Below are 27,029 nucleotides of genomic sequence, written 5' to 3'. Positions count from 1 at the left end.
AAGAAGTGGTTTTTGCACTAAGTGGGAAGAGAGAGGTCAAGGAACAGGACAGGAAAATATTTCTAAATCCTTACAAAGAGCTTCCTCTTTTTTTTTCCCATGGGAAAAATATCCACAAATTCTTAAATGATACCATATGATACCATGGTCCACTGCTATTTTATTTACACTCTGACATTAAAAAGCTAAAATTAGTTTGTAGTAAACATCACTAAAGCACAGAAAACTAAAATAGAGACTCAAAATAAGATAAATTTTAAATTCATCAAGCTTCTTCCACATTTATCACAAATATTCTCAAATATTTAAATAATTGAGAGCAAAGCCTTTAAAAATATGTCACTTTAATTATAGCTGATCTTTGAACAATGGGATTGGGGCACCAATACCCCCTACAGTCCAAAATCTATATATAACTCTTAGCCCCCTCAAAACTTAATAGCCTGTTGACCAGAAACCTTGCCAATAAAAGTTGAATAACATATTTTATGGATTACATATTCTATTCTTATAATAAGATAGGCTAGAAAAAAGAAAATGTTAAGAAAATCATGAAAAGAGAATATTTACAGTACTGTACTGAATTAAAAAAAAAAAATCTAAGTTGATCCATGCAGTTCAAGGGTTAACTATACTTCCAATCACTGTATTTTTAAACTTCAGAACATATTTTAATTTTCTCAGAACATATTTTAATTTTTAACATATTTCACAATATGGGTATTTTATAAAATAAACACTCAAAAATGTTCTTTATTTATTTTACTTACCTCTAAAAGAAAATCCCCTAGATACTGAATTGGATAAAATGGAGCCTTAAAATGGTCTTTTTCTTGCTCAGCCTTGATTCTTGCATTACTGGCAATCACATGAGTTATTCCACTTGGTGAACTTTTTGGTAAAATAACATTTGCTTTTCCAGCCTCCAGAACTCTAAATAAAAATGTATAAAAAGTATTTTTTTTAAAGCCTATTCAGTCAAATTATCTAAATCATTTACTTCCTAGGAATAGGAGTGGAACTTTCTGAAAGAATTAAGTTCCTCTGGGTTGAGTGCCATGGAGAGTAACTACTGCAGTGATTACTTAAATTATAATTTGCCCAGAGAAGATATTGAAGAAATCATGCCCTTCTTTCTACTTATCCATTTCTTGATATGGAAAGACTTTTAAGAATCAAGAATACTGAATTTATTCCCTAAGGAAAAGTCACCTCCATAAGCCAAAACAATAATGAAAGAAGTTTAGGGAAGTAGCTACCTCAGAAGGCAACATACTTCCAAGGAAATCATTCTAAACCACAAAAAAGGAACTACAGTTGCCAGCAACCTTTGAAAAAATTAGTTTTTGATTAACTTTTAACATCTCAAAAGTTTCATGAAAGTTCTGCTTCTGCTTAGGATTTAGAAAGCCACAAGAGAACACTATTACCTAACAATAAGAAAAAGCCAAATCGGGGTGCCTGGGTGGCTCAGTCAGTTAAGCATCTGTCTTTGGCTCAGGTCATGATCTCCGGGTCCTGGGATCGAGCCCCGCATCAGGATCCCTGCTCATCGGGGAGTCTGCTCCTCCCTTTCCCTCTGCTCCTCCTTCCCACTCGTGCTCTCCCCTCTCAAATAATAAATAAAATATTAAAAAAAAGAAAGAAAAAGCCAAATAATCTAAAAAAAAATCTTAACATTTCATGAACCCATCAGAGAACTGAGGTAACAACCAACCAAGAAACTTAATTTCCCAAAGAGTGATAATGATATGGCCCTTTATGAAGAGACCGGACACTCAAAACTATTTCATTTTGCCAGGGTGCAGGAGAGAAGTAGCTGTCATAAAAGTAGGTAAAAATCAGGTAAAACTCTCTAACAAATTTAAGGGCCAAGTGCAAGTACCATGACAATTTATAATATCTGGGAGTCACTGACTCAAGGCAAGTCTGCCCTCACTCACAAGCTCTTTGCCTTTGCTTCAGTATTCACGAAAAAGATTACAGGCAGAAAACAGATTCCCTACTAGGTAGCACAAGTAGGCCAGTGAGGACTGGCTGCCCACCAAGAGACAGACATTAAACCTGGTCCACGTCCCTGGATCCTTCTCTCATATGAAGCAAACGTCCTAAGTTATTGGGGTAAGGTAAGAAAGTCATATACTTTCAGAATCCAGGAAAAGATGCACTGCTTCTGTTGGGAGAATACAAGTAAAATCCATGTGCCCTGAGAAAGGGGCAAGAAAACCTCCTGCTGCATAGCCCAAAAAAGGATCCACTGTTTCTGGACGAGGCAAAAGTCATCTGTCCCTGGACAAGGGGCAGAAGAAATGCCACTCAAATATAGGTTCCTGCATCAATACAAAGCAGAAATCTAATACTGGAGCAGAGGCTAGAAATTCTCTCTTGCCAAAACCCTGCCCACAGATACAAAGCAGAATTTGGCTGCCATGGGGGACTGAGACACAAATATTGAGAAAGTCCCAACCCCAGAGAACAAGAACACAAAGAATGCTTAAGACTGAAGTCTATCAGCAAAACCAAAAACCCACCTCCTCTTACCCCCAACCTAGAGATGAGTAACAAGCAAGAGAGGAAGAGAATGACAAGAAAGTCCTGTGACCCAGCAGTGCTTCAGGGACTACTGAAAAATGAGGGTGAGGCAAAAACATCAATTAAAAAAACCTCCAGCACCCCAGGACTCAGATCAAGCACAAAGAAACTGTACTCCACTGCAGGAGTAACCAGAAAGGATGCATTGAAGGTAACTATAGCATTAACAAAATCCAAAACCTGCTCAAAAACTGACAAGATTAAGTCAACTACCCATACTAATTGCCTTACAGAAAAAGTAAGCCCATTTTTGGATCTAAATACTTATCTGAACCTCTATTGTTTTATATGTGGTATCTATACATGCAATAAAAAAATATAAGACATACACAAAAAGGAAGAAAACCAAACCGTCAAGAGATAAAGGAATATAAAGCACAGAGAGATGATCCATTTGTTGAAATTATCAGAAAGTGATTTAAAATAACTATGACTGAAATGTTTGAAGATACAAAGGAAAAACTGAACAAATTGCATTAAGAGATCAGGAACTGAGCACTGAGTACATAAAAATGGTAGAAATAAAAGTTACTATATCAAAGAATAATCTCTTTGACAGGCTTATGAACAGACTGCATGCAACTGAGGATGGAATCAATTAACTTGATAGGTCAATAGAAATTATCCAACTGAAACACAAAAATGGGAAAAAAGTTAAAAACAAAATAGAACATACAAAAACTGTGGAAAAGAATTAATTGGTCTAAAACATAGGTAATAGAGCACAAGAAAAAGAAAACAGAATTTAAAACATAATGGTTGAGAATTTTCCATAATTAATAAAAGATAAAAAGCCACATGTCCAAGAAGCTCAGAGAACTCCATGCAAATAACATGAATAAATAATAGACAATAAGCAAGATACACATCTGGACGCATCATCAAATTGCTAAAAACCACAGGTAATATATTGTTTTTAAATTTTTAATTTCCAATTGTTCATTACTAGCATATAAAAACACCATTAATTTTTATGTAGTGACTTACTACTCTGTCATCTTGCTGGATTCAATAATTACTTCTAATAGCTTTTCTGGATAAGTTATTTAGTATATATACATATCTCCTGGAAATAAAGACAATTACTTTTATTTCTTTCTATCTAACTCTATGTCTCTTAAATTTATTTTCTTTGCCTTATTTCACTGTCTAGTATCTCTGGTAAAATGCTGAACAGAAAAGGTCATAGTGTGGGGCACCTGGGTGGCTTAGTAGTTTAAGTGCCCAACTCTTGATACTGGTTCAGGTCATGATCTCAATGTCTTGAGATTGAGCCCCGTGTCAGGCTCCAAACTGGGAGTGGGGCCTCCTTTAGATTCCAATCCCCCCACCCCAAGTCCTGGGAGGTCTCTTTTTTTCTAAAAAAAGAAATGGTCAGAGTGAGCAACCATTTCTTAATTCCTAGTTATGGAAGAAAAAAAAAAGCCATGATATTAAATTTATGTATGCTTACAGTTTTCAGTTGCTCAGACTGAAGACACAAAAATTCTTAACAAAATATCTGCAGACAGAATCCGCAATTTTTAAAAATGGTAACACACTATGATGAAGTACAGTTTAGTTCAGGAATACAAGTTTGGTTTAACATTTAAAATCAATCAAAATAATTTACCATATTAACAGAATAAAGGAGAAAAGACAATCATCTTAATAGATGCACATAAAACCTTTCAGAGCAATCAATCCATTTATAATAGCATCCCAAAACAGGAAGTACCTGGGATTAAACTTAGCAAAATATGTACAAGATTTATACAGTGAAAACTGTAATACGTTAGTGGCAGAAATTAAAGACCTGGAGAGATAGGGAATCTATAAATAGGACAACTCGATATTGTTAATATCTCAATTCTTCCCAATTTGACCTACATATTCATTACAATCCCAATAAAAATCCTAGCTTGCTTTTTTGTAGAAATTGACAAGGTGGTTCTAAAATGTATATGGAAATATAAAAATTCAAATTCACCAAAACAGTTTTGAATAAGACAAAGTTGGGAGGCTCACCCAACCCGATTTCAAGACTCATTATAAAACTACAGTAACCAAAACAGTGTGTTTTTAGTATAAGGTAGACACAGATACCAATGGAGTAAGAAGCCCAGAAATAGACCATACAAATATAGTCAAGTGACTTTTGGACAATAGTACCAAAGTAATTGCACAGCAATTGAAATCTCGAACATTACTAGGAGGAGATGTAAAATAGTACAACTACTTCAGAAAACAGTTTGGCATTTTCTTATAATGTTAAGTATACAACTGCCATCTGAGTCAGAAATTTCATTCTTGGTATTTACCCAAGAGAGAGAAAAACAAACGTACATGAAGACTTGTACTCAAATGTTCATAGAAGCTTTATTTATATTAGCACAAGTGAAAAACAAAACAAAACAAAAACAAAAAACAAATGCCTATCAATGGGTGAATAAACAGATAGTTATACATCTGCAAAATGGAATACTACTCAGCAACAAAAGGAACGAACTCCTAATACAACCTGGATGAATCTCAGAAATAATGAGTTAAGCAAATGAAACTACATCAAAGAAGTATATATAGAATAATTCCATTTACATGAACTTTAAAAAAACAAAAGACACATCTAATGTACGGTGACACAAAGGAAATCAACGGTTGTCTTGTACTGGTGGGCAGAATTAAATGTGTAATGACAGGAACACTGTTAAGATTACATAAATGTTGCAGATCTTGACTGTGGTGGGGAGGTGATACAGGTGTATAAATTTCTCCAAATTTATCAAAATGTATACTTAAAATGTGTGCATTTTACTTGCCTATAAATTATATTTCTATAAAGGTGACAAAAGGCCTTTGCACCCCCCCAAAAGTCATTGCAGTCTCGGAATATAGTTTACTCAATAAGAATTATTTTAAAAATATGATGTAAAAGTTAGGGAGAAATGAAATAATGAAGGAAACATGAACCATGAAGACTGTACTATATAAACCCTAAAAAAAAGCCTTTGTGATAAATACTTATAAAAATTTTAAATTGCTTCAAAACTGAAAACAAATATCTTCCAAGTTTTTTTTATTTTGCTTGAGTTAGCCAAAAGAATTAACATGGAAAGTTAAACAAAAACCCAAGAATAATTTAAAGCAATACTATAAAATAGATTTTATTCTATTAGACACATACGCTTAATTAAGTACAGAATCACTTAACTCGGAGATTAAGGAGTAAATCATCATGGCTCATTTGGACGACATCAATAATTTCAAAGAAATACAAAAAGGTATTCAAGCAAACCAAAATTATTTTTTCATTCATTGCTTAGCTTTTATGAGATCTCATTTTACCTTACAAGAGAATCACTTCGTTTATCAGCTCTAACAAGGAGGACAACTTTCCATCTGTGGAATGCTCCTGGAGCACCAGTGCGTTTCAGTTCTTCACGCCATCTTTTAGGTGCAGATTGCATTTGAGGAGAATAATGGGAATCTTTTTCAATTTTGTAGCCCCATTCATAAGTTGTTTCATCAAGCCATCTGCCACTTTTGGCACTATGAATTATGTAGTCCTTAGTTAGTACCCACTTTCCTAGAAAGCAAATCAACTGTCAGTTAGAAAAGAATTTTGATTCTAATGAATGGTCAACAATAAAGACCAAATATCAAATAAAGTTTGACCTTTTTCATCACAAGACTCTTAGGCTACAATGCCAACATTATCTTTGAATTATGTTTGTTTTCCCAAATTTTTGGTAGAGGTCTATGATGTCAGTGAACTTTGTATGTAATCTTTCCCATAATAATTCTAAGTCTAAACATTACGAAATTAAATACAAACCTAAGACTTACTAAAATAAATGTGGTATTACTTAAGCTATGTCTACTATTGTTATTCACTGTTCTGGCTGAGATCTGTATTATTCTTCCTATGCTAAAAACTTCTTAAATCATGTTTATGCAGTGTTACACTTTGTAAAACAAATTTATTGAGTTAGAGAATTTTTCAGAATATCTAATATTCTGTAGTTCCTTTATGGGGGCAGTGGTAATTTTTCTCAACATCCTGGACAATATAGGTTTTCATTTGTGGAGATAATAATAAATCCAAGTATATTTCTAGAAAATTACTCTAAAAACTAATAAATTTACTGAGTTAAAAATACTTTTTTTTTTTTTTTTGATGATCAGTGAACTAATGATATGCTAGTTCAATCACAGTAGAAGAAACTATAAAAGAAACATCAAGGGTGACAGAGAGGGGAAGACACTAAGTCCTAAGTTGGGTTTATGGAATTTAAAATCTTAGAAAAACACAATAGGGTGATCATTGCTTCATATCATGGATGGGAGGCGACAGAGTAGAAGAAGAATAAAAACAGATTCTTTCCAACGACAGATCAAAGAAAACAAACTTGACTGAGAAGAGCCGAAACTTTGACTAAAGCATTTTTTTGAAGGGGGGGCATTCTTATGCCCAACTTTTTTGTTAAAAAATTTTTTCTGACATAAAACACACTAAATCTTTGGTTAAGTAAGTATTCCTGCCTCTCTGGTACATTTTCATGTGTTACAAAGTTTTACTTAGAAAAATCAAAGATATTGTAAGAAATATTTTCAGAAAACTATTCAGATAAAATATTTCAGATAAAACCACATTTATTATGTTTGATATAATAATGATACTATCTATCTTTAGGAGATTAAGGTACTTTTTTTAACATGAAGATTTTTTTTTCAAGGGAGAAAGGTAGTTAATTTACCCGCTGCACAAGCTGCTAAAAACTTTTCACTCTTACACAGGCGTTCAGCTATAAGATGTGTACAATTTTTGTATTTCTGGAAGGGAAAATGCAAATGAAAAAATGTTACTAAGGTAAGATTGACTTTATAGCACATTCACTTTATTCTTATCAAGAGGGCATTTTATCATTCTTAGACCATTATTATTTTTCAAGTTTATATTGAATATTTTGTAAATTTCTGTACTCACCTCACTCTTAATAAAAGTGCAATCTAGTTTTAAAAGCAATTTGCCTAGAGCTTCCTTTTCTTCCATCTTAAATCCTGTCATCTGGATGATATGCTTTGGAGCACCATCTTCCATCTAACATATATACACATAAAGAAAATGATATATGTTAAAGATAATATTCACAGGATTGACATTATTTTTTCTTACCTATGAGTGCTAAAAATAAAAAAACAAACATTTAATGAATTAAACATATAAGGCTTTATCGTAAATAACAATGTTAAGAATGCTTATGTGCAAGAGAAATTGGTTTATAAAATTATCTTCCCGGGGTGCCTGGGTGGCTCAGTCAGTTAAGTGGCCAACTCTTGATTTCGGCTCAGGTCATGATCTCAGGGTCCTGGGACTGAGCCCTGAGTTGGGCTCTACACTAAGTGGTGAGTTGGCTTGAGGATTCTCTCTCTCCCTCTGCCCCAACTCCCACTCACATGCTCTCCTTCTCTAAATAAATCTTAAAAAAAAAAATAAAGTTATGTTCCCAAAATGTGACTAAATAGATTTTTTTGGTGGTTTGAACATTGAATATTTCTGTTCCTACATTACTTGACACTAAAACACACTGATAAATGAATACAATTCTTCAGAAAAGATTATTTATATAAATATTAGCATAGTAATACTAGATTTGTTTTATTTTTAAGATTTTATTTGAGAGAGAGAGAATGAGAGAGAGAGAGAGAGAGCACAGAGGGGGGAGGGTCAAAGGAAGAAGCAGACTCCCCGCTGAGCAGGGAGCCTAATGTGGGACTTGATCCTGGGATTCCAGGATCATGACCCTGAGCGGAAGGCAGTCGCTTAACCAACTGAGCTACCCAGGCACCCCTATACTAGCTTTATTTTAAAAGCACTGTTTTTGCTAAGAGCTTCTGAAACAAGTGCACTGTGGACAATGAAACCTAATCAAATTTTATAACAATTTTTAAAATATTTGTGGACAAATACTGAAGAGTACCTAAAAGTCATTACAGAAGTTGATAGAACTCATGTTCCCAAAGCATTTACACCAAATAACTTAGTATACTAGGTACATATAATGAACTGGATTCTATTCCCAATCTACATTTCTTAACTCTGCTATATGTTAATTTTATCATCTACAAAGTAGACTGAAAAAAAATCACACTTTTCAAATTTATGTAAATAGAGACCTTAATCCACATATAAACGTAGTTCATAAAGCATTTGTATTTGAACTGGCACATTTAATAAGCAAGAAAGACAACACCTCACAGTATTTTTAATGAGAATACAGGGTTTTGTTTGTTTACCTGACATTAGAACTTCAGAACTGATAGCATCTTAGAGAAAATCTATTTTCTTTTTATAGATGAGGAAAACAGGGATTACAGAAATTGGTTATTTTCCATTTCTCTAACAGTTTTGTCACTACAGCTGTGGATTAGTGTTTAATTAATGCCAAAGAGCAAAAGCAGTTGACCTCTTTAAAGACAATTAAAAGTTAACTAAAAAATTATACCTGTTTGAGCCCAGGAATAGTAACAAACAACTGGTGACAAGTATTACATAGAACAAGTATGTAAAGACAAGAATTATTTACAGAAACTCTATTGTCAAAGACGGAATAGATATAGATAGATACTAAAAACATATGAAGTACATACATATATGTGTTTATGTAAAGACAGATTCATTTTTGAGTAAAACCTCAAAGAAAGTCTCAGAAAGTCTCACTATGACAATTTAAGGCATTACTCAGGGTTAAGATGAACCTTTATTTCCTTTGCTTAAGGTTTCTAAGAGGAGTAACACCAGCTAACAGTACACCTGGTTTCTCTACCCTTCATCACTGCTTGATTTGGGAGAAGTTATTTGACAGGACTAAATGGATATGCTTTGCTAGACATATCTGTATACTTGCAAAGACAGTTCATATTAATGCGAAAGCATTAACTGACATGTCCTAAGAAGCTGCCAGTAGTAGCCCAGCAGGCTCATGGGTAAATGAATTCAGAGATTATGTATGAAGCACCCTGGAGTTGCACAAAGCTACCTCCTCCAAACCAATTTTTATTCAGTAAAAAGCTGTTATTTTGACCCCAAAACATTAGACTTTCTTATTTCTCTATTGGCTCCAAGAGAGGGAAAGGGATATAATGCATTAACCCTCTAAAACCCTAAAATTGAAGATACAGAACATAAAGAAAGTGTCTTTAAGGATAAGGGTCTTCAGTGAAACATTTCTTAAAAGTTAAAAGGTTCTGGAGCATCTGGGTGGCTCAACTGGTTTATCAGCCAACTCTTGATTTCGGCTCAGGTCATGATCTCAAGGTCCTGGAATTGAGCTCCAAGTTGGGGTCCATACTGAACAGGGAGTCTCCTTGAGGATTCTGTCTCTCCCTCTCCCTCTGCCCTTTCCCCTGTTTGCACAGCGCATGTGCTCTCTCTTTCTAAATAATAAATCTTTGAAAAAATAAAAGTTAAAAGGTTCTGGTACAAAATTATAAAATGTACATAACAGAGCTTGGCATCCTATGAAAAATCACTTATGTAAAATACTATCATCAGTACATAAAACGTAAGTGGCGTCCTGCAGAAGGAATTCTTTCCTGTATTAATTATCAAATTTTTTAAACCAATTTTATGGGATATATGACATAGCTCCTGAATTATAATATCCATTAATAAAGAGACTGGTAATATATAAAAACTTTACAAAGAATATGCTGTTGCTTGAAATAATGATTTAGTCTGATGTAGAACACATACTAACACATATACAATAAAGCTGCAAGTGGATTATAAGGCATATGAGCAAAAGGAGGAGAAATGTTGCTTCTATTAATTCTAGGGATGTAAATAAGTCCTTTAAGCAAATTTCCTTTAGAAAATGGTAGGTCCTCCTTGAAAAAGAAAAGCAAAGCTGGAGGCATCACAGTTTCGGACTTCAAGTTATATTATAAAGGTGTAGTGATGAAAACATTATGGAATTGGCACAAAAATAGACACATAGATCTGTGGAAAAGAATAGAAAACCCAGAAATGAACCTATAACTATAAGGTCACATCATCTTCAACAAAGCAGGGAAGAATATCCAATGGGAAAAAGATGGTCTCTTCAACAAATGGGAAAACTGGACAGTAACATGCAAAAGAATGAAAATGGACTAGACGAACCATGAGAGACGATGGACTCTGAAAAACAAACTGAGGGTTCTAGAGGGGAGGGGAGTGGGGGGATGGGTTAGCCTGGTGATGGGTATTAAAGAGGGCACATTCTTCATGGAGCACTGGGTGTTATGCACAAACAATGAATCATGGAATCAAAAGCTAATGATGTAATGTATGGTGATTAACATAACAATAAAAAATTTAAAAAAAGAATGAAAATGGACTATTTTCTGATACAATACACAAAAATAAATTCAAAATGGATTAAAAACCTAAATATGAGATCTGAAACCATACAATTCCTAGAGGAGAACACAGGCCATAACCTCTTTCTAGATATGTCTCCTGAGGAAAGACAAACAAAAGCAAAAATGAACTATTGGTACTTCATCAAAATAAGTTTCTACACAGCTAAGGAAACAATCAACAAAACTAAAAGGCAACCTAGGAATGGGAGAAGACATTTGCAAATGACATATATGATAAAGGGTATCTAAAATATATAAAGAACTTATCAAACTCAAAACCCCCCCCAAAATAGTCCAATTTAAAAATGGGCAGAAGACATGAATAGACATTTTTCCAAAGAAGACATCCAGATGGCCAAGAGACACATGAAAAGATGCTCAACATCATTGATCATCAGGGAAATACAAATCAAAACTACAAGAAGATATTACCTCATCCCTGTCAGAATTACTAAAATAAAGAACACAAGAAACAACAGGTGTTGGCAGGGATGTGGAGAAAGGGGAACCCTCTTGCTCTGTTGATGGAATGCAAATGGGTGGAATCACGCTGGAAAAGAGTATGGAGGTTTCTCAAGAAGGAAAAAATACAACTACCCTATGATCCAGGAATCGCACTACTAGGTATTTACCTAAAGAATAAAAAAAAATACTAATTCAAAGGGATACATGCACCCTGATGTTTAGAGCAGTACTGTCTACAACAGCCAAATTATGGAAACAGTCTAAGTGTCCATCAACTGATAAATGAATAAAGATGTGGTATATAAATATGTAAAAATTTACATAAAAATATACAAATACGTACGCACACAATGGAATATTACTTGGCCATCAGAGAGAATGAAATCTTGCCACTGGCAACAAGATAAATGGAGCTAGGGAGTATTATGCTGAGTGAAAGAAGTCAGTCAGAGAAAGAAAAGTACCATATGATTTCATTCATAGGTGGAATTTAAGAAACAAAACAAACAAGCCAGGGGAGGGGGGTAAAGAGAGTGAGTCAAACCAAGAAAGAGACTCTTAACTATAGAGAACTGTTGGTTACTAGAAGGAAAAGATGGGGGGGATGGGTTAAACAGGTGATGGGGATTAAGGAGTGCACTTGTGAAGAGCACCAGGTGATGCATGGAAGTACTCAATCACTATACTGTATGCCTGAAACCAATATTACACTGTAAGTTAACTGTAATTTAAATAAAAACATTTAAAAAAATAAGAATTAAAAAACAAACAAAAAAGAAAATGGTAGGTCCTTTAAGAAATACTAGATAAATGAAATTCAACATATCTGTAAATATCATCTTGACATTCTAATGGAAAGGCAATCTAATTGTTTTTATATTTCTTGTAAGCCACTTTTATCAGAGGAACAAAAGTGTTTTAACCATATTTAACTTACTACATTTATTTTATGCATATATTCTAAAGTTTAAAAAAGCTATTTCAGAGGCTATTTCAGGAAATGTTGCCAAAAAAAGGTAAGTTTAATTAGCTTTGAAAACCTAAAATCGTGGGAAATCTGGGTGGCTCAGTTGGTTAGGCGTCCAACCCTTGACTTCAGCTCACATCATGATCTCAGGGTCATGAGATCAAGCCCAGAGTCGGGCTCCAGGCTGGGCGTGGAGCCTGCTTGGGATTCTCTCTCTCTCCCTCTCCCACTGCCCCTACCTGTGCCAACCCCCCGCACTGCAGCGAGCTCTCTCTCAATAAATAAAATCTTTAAAAAAAAAAAAAAAGTAAAATCTTGCCTATCTGGTTATTCTAAAATACTAACATACAGAAACTACTGTTAAATAATCAGAATATACATACAGAAAGCAATGAAAAAAACTCAACAGTAATGCTATCATCCAGAAAGTTTTAAAAATTGTCCTTTAAATTTTATTCTTCTGCTTCCTGAGAACTAAATGTACATTATATAGAACTGTAAGGGGGAAAAAAGTTATTATACTATATTCCTCTTTTAGATCAAGTTAATTAACAGCTACTTTACAATTTGAATGTTTATTATTAGTGACATTTTAATACATTTTGATGTATAAATTATTAAGTGATTTGGATATGTATCATGTAGTTTTTAATCTTAAATCATATTATCTTTCTAATGGAACAAAAACACCCACTTTGTATATTTAACAGCATTTTCTGTCAAAGCGAGAGTCCACAATAAAATGAAAGCAGGACCAAATGTGCTTAATGGTAGAAATCAGGAAAGCATTTTTTTTTTTTTTCAGGAAAGCATTTTTAATGCAATTTCTTTCCTCTGAGTAACAAATATGAAACTGAAACTAAACAAGCAAGAGGAAAGGCAAGAAATAAAGGTGAAATAAAAGGATGTCCTGATTCAAACATTATGCAAATACAAATATTAAAAACCAAATCAGGGGCGCCTGGGTGGCTCACTAGTTAAGCGGCCGACTCTTGGTTTTGGCTCAGGTCATGATCTCGGGGTCCTGAGATCTGCCCTGTGTTGGGCTCCAAGCTCTGTGAGGAGTCGGCTTGGGATTCTCTCCCTCTCCCTCTGCCCCTCCCCTGCCGGGCACTCACTCTCTCTCTCTCTCTCTCTCTCTCTCAAATCAATCAATCAATCAATCTTTTTAAAAAACCACAATATAGGGCATTTACTCCCAAGTTTATCAGAAAAACTGGGTTATTGGCTAAACTTTCACAGAACTGTGAATCCTAGTGATGGCAACACAATAACTAGCAAATTTTCTTAAAAACAAATTCCATTAACCTAATCAAATAGTGTCCTATAATCAAATTACCTGCTTGAAATAACAGTTTACAATACATTTAGCAATGCTTTTTAATACCACATCCTATAACAAACTTACAAGCTGGATCACAAATCTAATTCATAGATATATGAACAAATTAATAGCTATAAATATAGAAATAGACACAGAGATACATGGATAGAGTTATTTATATTTATAAAACTGGCAGTATAATGGTTCTTCTTATGACCCTGCAGGATCAAGAAAACAAGAAACAACAGCCTGATAAGCCAGTGAATCCAAAGAGAGCACTATATAATATGGTTGAATACCTACTAAAGACTCAAAAAATTCCAAGTCCTTAAAAATGGGTCAAGTTTTGTGTGGGTGCTATGTTCTGGGATATGGGGATCAAGGGCTAACTGCTAGAAGTCTTCTAGCACAAGAAAGTAAATACACTGCAATATAATTTTATCATTGGTATTTCTAGGGAAATAACTTTTTCTAGAACTTGTAGGGGGTGTTCCTTCAGGCATTCATCAGAACATACTACCCTAACGCAACAAAAAGAAAACAAAAATGAGTGTTTTTTTTTTTGTAAAGTTAAAGGTTTTATCCTCACTGTCAAAAAGTGAAAAATTATATATGTCTTCATTACAAGAAAATGCTTGTTTTAATTTTTAAAATGTTGTAATAATTAAAAAAATATTTAGTTACTTACCTCGAACCATATAATACACACAACTAAGGAGATAATGACTGTGAACAGAGCTGGCATTTATGCAGAGAAAGCAACTGTCTCTGTGGTGTGGACTTTCCCAAAATATCTCCCACATGGGCCTGTCCCTGATGCCTGAAATTCCTCTGCAGTTGGTGCTAGTTAGAAATGCAAATAAACCTATAGCACTCATCATAATTAGGAATATTTTATTATGTACTGGCTTTCTGGGTCCTATGAATTCTTTACAATATGACACACAGAGTATGCTGAAAAGAGAAGTCAGGGAAAAGCAGAGGCAGGAATACGGATGAATGCACAGGTCTGGCTCAGGAAGGAGGACAAAAGAACAGGGACTAAGAGTTGACTAAAAGAAGAAAGTGCTGCAAAAAACAGGGGCAGGGATGCTTAACAAAGTTTGCAGTAGGAAATGCTACTCCGCATTACAAGTGATTTTATGATCAGCCATAGGGTTTCACAGAACTTTGAAAACATAATGCACTCTGTAAGTTGTATGTTAATAACTAAGATAAATAAAGGATTTATTAAAAGGTTTATTTGCAATTAGGAACTAAAAATTTCCCCAAAGTAACTTTTACTGTCAATTGTAATTAATCCATGATTATAGAAAATTTTAAAAAATACTACAAAGTATATAGAAAGATTAAAATCACCTGTAATCCCTGCACCCATTAATACCACCGTTAACACCTGGGGGTGGCGGCGAGGACAAACGTTTATGTATGTGTGTGAAAAAACATATATATATAACAAAATTGAAATTATTATAGTCCTGTATCTTTTTATTTAAAATTACATTGTGATCATTTTTCCATTCCAGTGAATATTCTTCGTTTCAAGAACACCAGGTTGAAAACTAATGGTTCTTAATGTTATTGTAGTGAACTATTTTGATTTTAAACCTAAAGAAAATCATCTTTAAAAATTCCCTTTTCTTGAAAAGATGTATCAACCCTGAATATAGTCAATATTGCTGCTTTGAATTCAAGAATTTTAAGATTTTCATGGTTTCTCTTATCTAAAGCGTTTAACTGGGAAAGTAAGTGAAAAGGGTCAAAGTGTTAGGTCACTGTTTTAACCAGTATTGCAAAAGGTAGATACCAATCACCATATTCATATTGAGTAAACTACTATTTAGCTCTGAATGCTATAAACATCGAGTGGAGTTTAGGAATTCTGTACCCTCCTGGCCTAGGAGCCAAATTAGGCCTTTGGCTTAATTTCATTCAGCTAGCCTTTGGAAATTTTTCCTTAAAGATGTAGTGTCTGTTTCCTGTCTCATCCTTTAAAGATATGGAATACGTGTGTGTGCATGTATATATGTTATTGTGTGTGTACATATATGTATATATACGTAGTTATTTGATTGCGGTCTCCAGTGGCGATCTCTAGATGCTCTTACTTCAATGGCATTATTTGGAAAAGGAGCGGTCATGCTCAGTCTCTTTGAGGAGAGGCAGGAAATGGAGCAGTTGCAGCCAAGTGACTGTGGTGAGGAAGAAATGACAGGCTAATAGGACTTATGGGAAGTGTGCAATCTATCCAGTAACATACAGTGAACAGGCTGAACTGGAGATGCTATTTTTATGGATAAAGGGCCCTTTAAGGAAGCAAGATGAAACAAGAGAGACAATGTTCAGGGAAAAAAGAATGGATAGACAGTCTATGTTGGTTAGCCATAGGGGATGAAAGTCAAATCTGCTTTAAGTTTGTATTAGGAACTCTGTATTACTTAACTACTTATTAGGAGCATAAGATGTAAAGTTGAAAAAGCAGGAGTTCACTTTTATTGAGGACCTACTATGGTCTACGCAGTACATGTTAGCTCATTTCCATACAGACAATTTAAGTGCTGTTTACCCTGCTCATACAGATGAGGATACTGGGGAATCTTAGCAATTAAGAAACTAGCTCAAGGATACACAGCTAGCAAAATAGTGAAATCAAGGCTCAGTGCAAAGACCTGCCTGTTTCTGCAGAAGTGATATGCCTTTTCTACGATACCACTTTGACTTAAATTTCAGAATTTAGTCTAATATTTTTAACTATAATTTTACAAAGTAATCTATTTTTAGCTAGTGCAAGAGAAAAATACACTGCAGGTAAAGGAATCTATTATGAGGGTGAGGAGATATTTAGACGAGCCCTATTACTGAAAATATTTAAACATAATTATAAAAATAACTAATGTCTAAAACTTTAAAGCATTTCTAAGAACAATCTTAAGAGTGCCATTTTCTTATGAAAAAGGAAATTTTCATTATTTTCCTCTCAAAATGGATCCTGTATGAATTAATCACTAGACTAATTCATATGGACTTCATCAAGAATAACAAAACAGCCTATATAAAGTAATTTCAATATAAAGTACAAACTAAGTCAACTTCAAAGTTTCGGGGATATTTTACTTTAAGCACTAAGATGTCCTTAGGAGGTTAGAAATAGTACATACTACCTTGTGCAGCATACCTTCCATTAGCATATTTATGGAGTCAATTACAAGACTTACATAATATTCCATTATAGTTATATTATTGAGAAATAGGGTTCTTCACTTTCTTTAGGTTTTATTATTCAGTTTATGAACATGGTCTATGAACAATGGAACTGTTCATTTTAAAAACTGTTTAAGCAGTGAAAAGACTATCTTAGAATAATTCATCAGAAAAACACTGTCTAGTTAATAATGTTATACTATTGGTTTTCAAAAAAACCAATTGTTTTTGGACATTAGTGAATACTGTGGATACTGTTATGAAATAAATCATAGGTTTGAATTTTGATTATGAAATGTAACCACATTTAACCACTGTTTCAATGACTGTTTCACATGATTTATGCTTTCTACTCTAAAGAAGAAAATATTAAATCATACAATTGAACCCAAGTCAATAAGGTGAAAAATAAAATCTGGATTTAGAAAATCTAAATCAGATCTAAAGGAGGCTGATTTGTATTATCGAAGGCTAATTGTCTTCACAATAATTTACACATTCAAGTATTTAAAACATCCTGGATCATTTAAATTAAGAATACTCTTTAAGTTAAACATAATCAAATTAACTCCCTTATAAAAATCCACCCCCAACATTTACTCATGTACCGAACACCTGCAATACAGGTCAAATGTTCCTAAAACGGGTACATCTTGCACATCAATAGATACTTCTAGGAACTGAGGCATAACTTAACGACATAAACCACAAAGTTCACAAGGCAATCTGTCATACGATACGTATGCTGCAAATTCAGTTTAAATCTTCATTCCTAAGGTCTCAACGAAAAAAAACTGGGGAGTAGAGAGAGGACATTCATCAAAAAAAGAGCTTGTCGCTTCCAAAACCAAGCTCTATGTCATTTCTGGGTCAAATCCTGATAGGGAGTATCCGTGACAAATCAATTTTTTTTTTCAATAGTTAATCAGAGACTCTGGAGGTGGAAGAAATCTCAGGACAATCACTTAGTCTTGTTCTCTGCCTTCAGGCAGCTGAGATATTGTAACACCCAGGAACATACACTCTTTAGGGAAAAGTGTGTGTGTATGTTTAAAGGCATACAGTAGCCGCAGAGAGATAATCATTACCACTTGGATATGTTAAAAAATTCTACAGGGAGAAAAGAATGACACCATTTTCCCCGTCACTGGTAGGTAGGCCTGGGGGATCCCAGCCACCTGCACTGACGCTAAATTATGTAAAGCAGCCAAGAGACTCCGCGAGAGGCGTCCCAGTCGGTTCTATGGAAACGAGAGACGCGGGTGGCCTAGCGCGTTCCTGGCAGGGGATCGACCTGCGGAGCTGCGCAAACAGGGGGCGGGGGAAAGCCGCTCAAACCTGCACTGCAGAGACGCTCGGCCGCGGTCCCAGCCGCGGCAAGGGCGGGGAGGGGCGGGGTCTGCGGCCGCAGCCCACCAACGCCGACGCAGAGCTCAGTGAGTACGGGCCAGTGGGAACGAATGGTGGCTGCGGAAGGCAGGAGAAGCGGGCACCGCCGGGGCTCAACCCCTGCCCCTTCCCAATCTCAAAACCAGGAGCCGCAGAAACTTTGGGGGCATGGAGGAAACAACCCCAGAGAGTCAGGGTATACTGTCTTCCCAGCTGAGGCCCTTTACCTTCCCTGCCGGAGAGTCTGGGATGCTTCCCTCGGGTGGCGGTGGTGGCTGGGGAGACGACTGCCGCTGCAGCACTCGTTGCCTCACTAATCCGGGCTCTGGGAAATAATTTCCCGCCGCGCGCTAGGCGGACCCGGAAGCTATGGTATAATTTCCGGGTGGTTGTCAGTGACGCTCTCGAGCCGTCGTCAGGGTGGTCTGAGCGGGTTCCTGGCTGGATTCTGGCGGGCGGGCCAGGCTTCTGCTAGATCTGCGCCAGACTTGGGAGACTGGTAAGTGATTTTTCTGTGTTGCCTCCTGGGCCTGATATTTCCGGCCGGTCGGGGAGCCGTGTAGCATCTTGGCAGGACCAAGAAGTGAGCGGGAGAGGGTTGAACCGGGAGGAGTCCTCATCCAACCCCATGGCGCTTGACCCTCTGCAGCTGGAAAAGGCCCTGGGATTCCGGCTTACCTCCTTCTTCACTAGCAATATCCGTCTCCAACTTGGAACTCGACGTCCGATCCCCAAGTGAGGCCGAAGACAATATATACTGCGACTTGTAGTACTGAGTCTTTTTTGCAATATTCAAGGAGTGTCATTACTCTCCCATTAGCAGGGTTTAGTCACCCTTGATTCCCGAGAGCTACTTTACCGTCTTTGTCCTGAGTACTGTTTCCATTGACCTGGGTCGCACCTTTTACAAACATTTTAGACATGGAATGAGGGAGTCGTTCATGTTTAGAATTAAACGTTCCCGCCGCTGTTGGAATTGGGTAAGAAGGGGCTTTGTTTTCCTAACTACCATGAGCTAATGGGCTTTACGTACACGTTTTAGTTTTTTTTCCGGAAACCTGTGATCAAGAAGTAGATGCAGAACGAGTGCTCGCGCTCTGCTCCAGGTTTCCTAGATAATGAAGGATTCAGGAGAATTTGGGAGGGACGTCTGAGGTAACCACAATAGTTTTAAAGAGAAAATTGCTTCGGACGGAGGAATAATGTGAGAAAATGTGTTCTTTGAAACGAAGGTTTGAACGATGTAGGGAACCGTGGCTCCTTCTCTCTCGTGTAATGCAGTTTCCTCAGGTAAGTAGTTTTCCCACTCCACCTTATATTTAAATCATCCCTTTCTCCCTAAAAGGGAGCTAATTTTGATCCCCCAAACAACCAGTTCCAAAAGAGTTCTCAAAATTACTGTACCATGAAGAAAAATGGAGTGTGTTCAGTTTAGAGTCCCTGATGCATTAGCCAAATTCCTTGTAACCTTTTGAGTAATGCAACCATAATGAGGACAGCACATTGATATTCTAATCTTGTGGGATAATAGTTCAACCAACTTTTATAATCTTCTCATTTGGTCCCAATTTTGCCACGTTTATTTAATCTTGTGTTATTTCTCCAGTTGAAAGGATTGTAAATAATTTATGGGAGGCAGGGATTTTTTTTTTTTTTGTATTCTTGCTCTTGATTTGTGTTCTTTCAGATTAATACAACCAACCACTAATACTACAAATAGCTACAGTTTGCCACGCATTTTACATTCCTTAAAGTTACCACTGTCCTATAAGAAAAATCATATTACCCCTATTTTGCAAACATTTTATACTGAGACTCAAAGACATTGTGACTGAGACTGAAAGACATTCTCACAAATTATATAACTGACACAATTGAGATTTGAACATAGTCGACTGGACTCCAGACTTTGGCTCTTTTTACTGGTCTTTATACTCATAAATATCCCTAACATGAATCAGTCTTTTCACTCAGGTAAAATTGGATAGGTAATATGTCACATTCAAAAGTCAATGGTTAGCAAAACTTGAGTATATAGAGATTTTAGGGATGTGTTAGTGGGTTAAGGAATTCCTTAAGGTAATGTATTAAGGATTAAGGAATGTGTTAAATATTTAAGATATTACCATAGAGTAACTTTGACATATGCATAATCCAGTTTCTTTTGTTGGCCAGTGTGATCATCATCACTCAAACAAATATAATCTCAAGACCATCAGTGTATATAGGTGACTCTAAGTCCAGAATATCAGACGTCTCTTTAGTCAACTTTGCACTCACACGAGTGCGCACACACATGCAGACGTGTGTATGATGTGTATGGAGAAAAAGAAAAAATGAGTGAATGAGCACAAACTTCATAAAATCGAACTTCGTAATGCCTATAAGGAATTGTTATTTACTGGTTATGAGGAAAACTTCTGTTTCATTCATGTAACCCTCAGACATATGGTACTTATCACACATTTTAAGGGAGTATCCTTAAACATACCCATTCCAGTATTTCATGTAGAGAAATAGAAATAGCCTAATTGTCAGGGAATTTACTAAAATCTCATTAAAATGACCAGTATTATAAAAAATGTAGAACTTAATTATAAAGAATATCTTATATAGACACAAGTATATATGTACAGCTAGTCTCAAATACTTAAATGCATTTTTTTTTACATTTATCAACTTCACTATCCGAAAGATATTTGCTTTACATATCCCATAGGTAGATTTCAGTGATGTTTTGTTTCCAAATTTCAGTGCTTATGAAGATTGAGATTGAAGCTGTTTTGTCCATTATGTCATATCCAGCATTTAGCTCTGTGTCTGGCATATGGTAGCGGCTCAATAAACATTTATTGAAGGAATGATTACTTTTTAAAATGTTATTTATTTATAGAGAAGTATTTGTACATTTTTTGCTTATTTTTTAATTTTTTATTGTTATGTTAATCACCATACATTACATCATTGGTTTTTAATATGGTGTTCCATGATTCATTGTTTGTGCATAATACCCAATGCTCCACGCAGAACGTGCCCTCTTTAATACCCATCACCAGGCTAACCCATCCCCCCACCCCCCTCCCCTCTAGAACCCTCAGTTTGTTATTCAGAGTCCATCATCTCTCATGGTTCCTCTCCCCCTCCGATTTCCCCCCCTTCATTCTTCCCCTCCTGCTATCTTCTTCTTTTTTTTTTTCTTAACATATATTGCATTATTTGTTTCAGAGGTACAGATCTGTGATTCAACAGTTTTGCACAATTCACAGCGCTCACCATAGCACAACCCTCCCCAATGTCTATCACCCAGCCACACCCTCCCTCCCACCCCCCACGACTCCAGCAACCCTCAGTTTATTTCCTGAGATTAAGAATGGCTCATATCAGTGAGGTCATATGATACATGTCTTTCTCTGATTGACTTATTTCACTCAGCATTACACCCTCCATTTCCATCCATGTTGTTGCAAATGGCAAGATCTCATTCCTTTTGATGGCTGCATAATATTCCGTTGTGTATATATACCACTTCTTCTTTATCCATTCATCTGTCGATGGACATCTTGGCTCTTTCCACAGTTTGGCTATTGTGGACATTGCTGCTATAAACGTTGGGGTGCACATACCCCTTCAGATCCCTACATTTATATCTTTGGGGTAAATACCCAGTAGTGCAACTGCTGGGTCGTAGGGTAGCTCTATTTTCAACTTTTTGAGGAACCTCCATACTGTTTTCCAGAGTGGTTGCACCAGCTTGCGTTCCCACCAACAGTGAGGAGGGTTCCCCTTTCTCCACATCCCCACCAACATCTGTCATTTCCTGACGTTAATTTTAGCCATTCTGACTAGTGTGAGGTGGTATCTCATTGAGGTTTTGATTTGGCTTTCCCTGATGCCGAGCGATGTTGAGCACTTTTTCATGTGTCTGTTGGCCATCTGGATGTCTTCTTTGGAAAAATGTCGGCTCATGTCTTCTGCCCATTTCTTCATTGGATTATTTGTTCTTTGGGTGTTGAGTTTGAGAAGTTCTTTATAGATTTTGGATACTAGCCCTTTATCTGATATGTCATTTGCAAATATGTTCTCCCATTCTGTCGGTTGTCTTTTGGTTTTGTAGACTGTTTCTTTTGCTGTGCAAAAGCTTTTTATCTTGATGAAATCCTGATAGTTCATTTTTGCCCTGGCTTCCCTTGCCTTTGGCGATGTTTCTAGGAAGAAGTTGCTGTGGCTGAGGTTGAAGAGGTTGGTGCCTGTGTTCTCCTTTAGGATTTTGATGGACTCTTGTCTGACATCTAGGTCTTTCAACCACTTGGAGTCTATTTTTGTGTGTGGTGTAAGGAAATGGTCCAGTTTCATTCTTCTGCATGTGGCTGTCCAATTTTCCCAACACCATTTGTTGAAGAGACTGTCTTTTTCCCATTGGACATTCTTTCCTGCTTTGTCAAAGATTAGTTGACCATAGAGTTGAGGGTCCATTTCTGGGCTCTCTATTCTGTTCCAATGATTTATGTGTCTGTTATTGTGCCAGTACCATACTGTTTTGAGGATGACAGCTTTGTAATAGAGCTGGAAGTCCAGAATTGTGATGCCTCCAGCTTTGCTTTTCTTTTTCAACATTCTTCTGGCTATTCGGGGTCTTTTCTGGTTCCATACAAATTTTAGGATTATTTGTTCCATTTCTTTGAAAAAAGTGGATGGTATTTTGATGGGGATTGCGTTGAATGTGTAGATTACTCTAGGTAGCATTGACATCTTCACAATATTCTTCCAATCCATGAGCATGGGAGGTTTTTTCCATTTCTTTGTATCCTCCTCAATTTCTTTCATGAGTATTTTATAGTTTTCTGAGTACAGATCCTTTACCTCTTTGGTTGGATTTATTCCTAGGTATCTTATGGTTTTGGGTGCAAGTGTAAATGGGATTGACTCCTTAATTTCTCTCTCTTCTGTCTTGTTGTTGGTGTATAGCAATGCCACTGATTTCTGTGCATTGATTTTATATCCTGCCACTTTACTGAATTCCTGTATGAGTTCTAGCAGTTTTGGGGGGGAGTCTTGGGTTTTCCACATACAGTATCATATCATCTGCAAAGAGTGAGAGTTTGACTTCCTCCTTGCCGATTTGGATGCCTTTGATTTCTTTTTGTTGTCTCATTGCTGTGGCTAGGACTTCTAATACTATGTTGAATAACAGTGGTGATAGTGGACATCCCTGCCACGTCCCTGACGTTAGGGGGAAAGCTCTCAGTTATTCCCCATTGAGAATGATATTAGCTGTAGGTTTTTCATAGATGGATTTTATGATATTGAGGTATGTACCCTCTATCCCTATACTCCGAGAGTTTTGATCAAGAAAGGATGCTATACTTTGTCAAATGCTTTTTCTGCATCTGTTGAGAGGATCATATGATTCTTGTTCTTTCTTTTGTTAATATATTGTATCACGTTGATTGATTTGCGGATGTTGAGCCAACCTTGCAGCCCAGGGATAAATCCCACTTGGTCATGGTGAATAATCCCTTTAATGTACTGTTGGATCCTATTGGCTAGTATTTTGGTGAGAATTTTTGCATCCATGTGCATCAAGGATATTGGTCTGTAATTCTTTTTGATGGGGTCTTTGTCTGGTTTGGGAATCAAGGTAATGATGGCCTCATAAAATGAGTTTGGAAGTTTTCCTTCCATTTCTATTTTTTGGAACAGTTTTAGGAGAATACGTATTAATTCTTCTTGAAATGTTTGGTAGAATTCCCCTGGGAAGCCATCTGACCCTGGGCTTTTGTTGGGAGATTTTTGATGACTGCTTCAATTTCCTTCATGGTTATACGTCTGTTCAGGTTTTCTATTTCTTCCTGGTTCAATTTTGGTAGTTGATACATCTCTAGGAATGAATCCATTTCTTCCAGGTTATCTAATTTGCTGGCATATAGTTGCACATAATATGTTCTTATAATTGTTTGTATGTCTTTGGTGTTGCTTGTGATCTCTCCTCTTTCATTCATGATTTTGTTGATTTGGGTCCTTTCTCTTTTCTTTTTGATAAGTCTGGCCAGGGGTTTATCACTCTTGTTAATTCTTTCAAAGAACCAGCTCCTAGTTTCGTTGATCTGTTCTACTGTTCTTTTGGTTTCTATTTCATTGATTTGTGTTCTGATCTTTATTATTTCTCTTCTCCTGCTGGGTAGGCTTTATTTGCTGTTTTTTCTCTAGCTCCTTTAGGTGTAGGGTTAGGTTGTGTATTTGAGACCTTTCTTGTTTCTTGAGAAAGGCTTGTATTGCTGTATACTTTCCTCTCAGGACTGCCTTTGCTGCATCTCAAAGATATTGAACAGTTGTGTTTTCATTTTCATTGGTTTCCATGAATTTTTTTTAAATTCTTTAATTTCCTGGTTGACCCATTCATTCTTTAGTAGGATACTCTTTAGCCTCCACGTATTTGAGTTCTTTCTGACTTTCCACTTGTGATTGAGTTCTAGTTTCAAAGCATTGTGGTCTGAAAATATGCAGGGAATAATCCCAGTCTTTTGGTACTGGTTGAGACCTGATTTGTGACCTAGGATGTGATCTATTCTGGAGAATGTTCCATGGGCACTAGAGAAGAATGTGTATTCCGTTGCTTTGGGATGGAATGTTCTGAATATGTCTGTGAAGTCCATTTGGTCCAGTGTGTCATTTAAAGTCTTTATTTCCTTGTTGATCTTTTGCTTAGATGATCTGTCCATTTCAGTCAGGGGGCGTTAAAGTCCCCCACCATTGTTGTATTGTTGTCAATGTGTTTCTTTGCTTTTGTTATTAATTGCCTTATATAATTGGCTGTTCCCTATTAGGGGCATAGATATTTACAATTGTTAGATCTTCTTGTTCGATAGACCCTTTAAGTAGGATATAGTGTCCTTCCGCATCTCTTATTACATTCTTTGGTTTAAAATGTAATTTGTCTGATATAAGGATTGCCACCCCAGCTTTCCTTTGGTGTCCATTAGCATGGTAAATGGTTTTCCGCCCCTTCACTTTCAATGTGGGGGTGTCTGGGTCTAAAATGAGTCTCTTGCAGACAGCATATCGATGGGTCTTGTTTTTTAAATCAATCTGATAGCCTGTGTCTTTTGCTTGGGGCATTTAGCCCATTTATATTCAGGGTAACTATTGAAAGATATGAATTTAGTGCCATTGTATTGCCTGTAAGGTCACTGTTACTGTATATTGTCTGTATTCCTTTCTGGTCTATGCTGCTTTTAGGCTCTCTCTTTGCTTAGAGGACCCCTTTCAATATTTCTTGGAGGGCTGGTTTCATGTTTGCAAATTCCTTTAGTTTTTGTTTGTCCTGGAAGCTTTTTATCTCTCCTTCTATTTTCAATGACAGCCTAGCTGGATATAGTATTCTTGGCTGCATATTTTTCTCGTTTAATGCTCTGAAGATATCATGCCAGTCCTTTCTGGCCTGCCAGGTCTCTGTGGATAGGTCTGTTGCCAATCTAATGTTTCTACCATTATAGGTTACATATCTCTTCTCCCCAGCTGCTTTCAGGATATTCTCTTTGTCTCTGAGACTCGTAAGTTTTATATTAGATGTCAGGGTGTTGACCTATTTTTATTGATTTTGAGATGGGTTCTCTGTGCCTCCTGGATTTTGATGCCTGTTTCCTTCCCCACATTAGGGAAGTTCTCTGTTATAATTTGCTCCAATATACCTTCTGCCCCTCTCTCTCTTTCTTCTTCTTCTGGGATCCCAATTATTCTAATGTTTCGTCTTATGGTATCGCTTATCTCTCGAATTCTGCCCTTGTGTTCCAGTAGTTGTTTATCTCTCTTTTTCTCAGCTTCTTTATTTTCCATCATTTGGTCGCTGATTCTGTCTTCTGCTTCATTTATCCTAGCAGTTAGTGCCCCCATTTTTGATTGCACCTCATGAATAGCCTTTTTGATTTCTACTTGGTTAGATTTTAGTTCTTTTATTTCTCCAGAAAGGGTTTCTCTAATAACTTCCATGCTTTTTTTAAGCCCAGCTAGTATCTTTAAAGTCATGATTCTGAACTCTAGGTCCGTCCGATATTGCACTAATGTCTGTATTGATTAGATCCCTGGCAGACGGTACTACCTCTTGTTCTTTTTGTTGAGGTGATTTTTTCATCTTGGTATTTTGTCCAGAGGAGAATAGATGGATGAGAGAACAAAATGCTAACATGTTAACAACGTTCCCAGAAAAATATACTCTAATCAAATCAGAAAAGACCTGAAACCAGGGGAAAAGAAATGGAAAGAAAGAAAAAAGAAAGAGAAAGAAAAAAAAAAGAAAAAGATAAAAACAAACAAAAACAGAACAAAACAAAAAAATAACAGAATATGATCAAATATGATCAGGCTGGTGCATAGATCAGTGCCACACAGTAGATTCTGGGTGTATTTTAGTCTGTTAGAAGAAAGTGCCTCCTAAAATTTTAAAGAAAGAGAGACAAACATTTACAAAATAAGGGTTGATATGATGAAGGGATGGAATATGACTGTAAAGATGAAAATTATAAAAGATTAAAAAAAGTATTGATAAGATGTTTGAAAAATGAAAGGATTAAAAAAAAGGAAAGAAAGAAAAAAAAAGGGGGGAGAAATGTGATCAGGCAGGAGACTAGAACAAAGCCATACACTAGAGATTTAGGATATATTTTGATATGTTAGAAGAAACTGTATCTCAAAATTTTAAAGAGAGAACAT

The 27,029-nt window shown here is 36.2% G+C and overlaps 2 protein-coding genes across 11 annotated transcripts in view; one reads left to right on the top strand and one right to left on the bottom strand.

Moving 5' to 3' along the window:
* SLF1 (SMC5-SMC6 complex localization factor 1) overlaps positions 1 to 18,693 on the bottom strand; it is a 79,788-nt gene extending 61,095 nt beyond the window's left edge. The window contains exons 1-5 of one of the 2 annotated variants that reach the window (XM_025866781.2): positions 18,551 to 18,693; positions 7,559 to 7,672; positions 7,329 to 7,404; positions 5,917 to 6,157; positions 771 to 933 (exon numbers count right to left, since the gene is read on the bottom strand). In XM_025866781.2, coding sequence (XP_025722566.1) covers positions 771 to 933; positions 5,917 to 6,157; positions 7,329 to 7,404; positions 7,559 to 7,672 — 594 coding nt within the window. In that variant the 5' untranslated portion in view covers positions 18,551 to 18,693. Of the gene's footprint in view, positions 1 to 770; positions 934 to 5,916; positions 6,158 to 7,328; positions 7,405 to 7,558; positions 7,673 to 18,550 lie in introns of those variants that run through there. The other variant, XM_073888189.1, reaches the window with a different exon arrangement.
* A 6-nt stretch (positions 18,694 to 18,699) lies between these two features.
* Positions 18,700 to 27,029, top strand: part of KIAA0825 (KIAA0825 ortholog) — a 413,115-nt gene continuing 404,785 nt past the window's right edge. For 3 of the 9 annotated variants that reach the window (XM_073888171.1, XM_073888156.1, XM_073888162.1), the window contains exon 1: positions 18,719 to 18,822. The gene's annotated coding sequence lies outside the window, so the exon portion shown is untranslated. Of the gene's footprint in view, positions 18,823 to 19,465; positions 19,614 to 27,029 lie in introns of those variants that run through there. The other 6 variants (XM_073888176.1, XM_073888172.1, XM_073888179.1 and 3 more) reach the window with 5 other exon arrangements.

Source organism: Callorhinus ursinus, unplaced genomic scaffold (assembly GCF_003265705.2).
Source record: "Callorhinus ursinus isolate GAN/ISIS: 27379988/994484 unplaced genomic scaffold, GSC_fseal_2.0 scaffold3, whole genome shotgun sequence".
Classification (NCBI taxonomy): Eukaryota; Metazoa; Chordata; class Mammalia; order Carnivora; family Otariidae; genus Callorhinus; species Callorhinus ursinus.
Note: the sequence above shows the minus strand (reverse complement) of the source record. Positions and strands in the feature narration are given on the sequence as shown.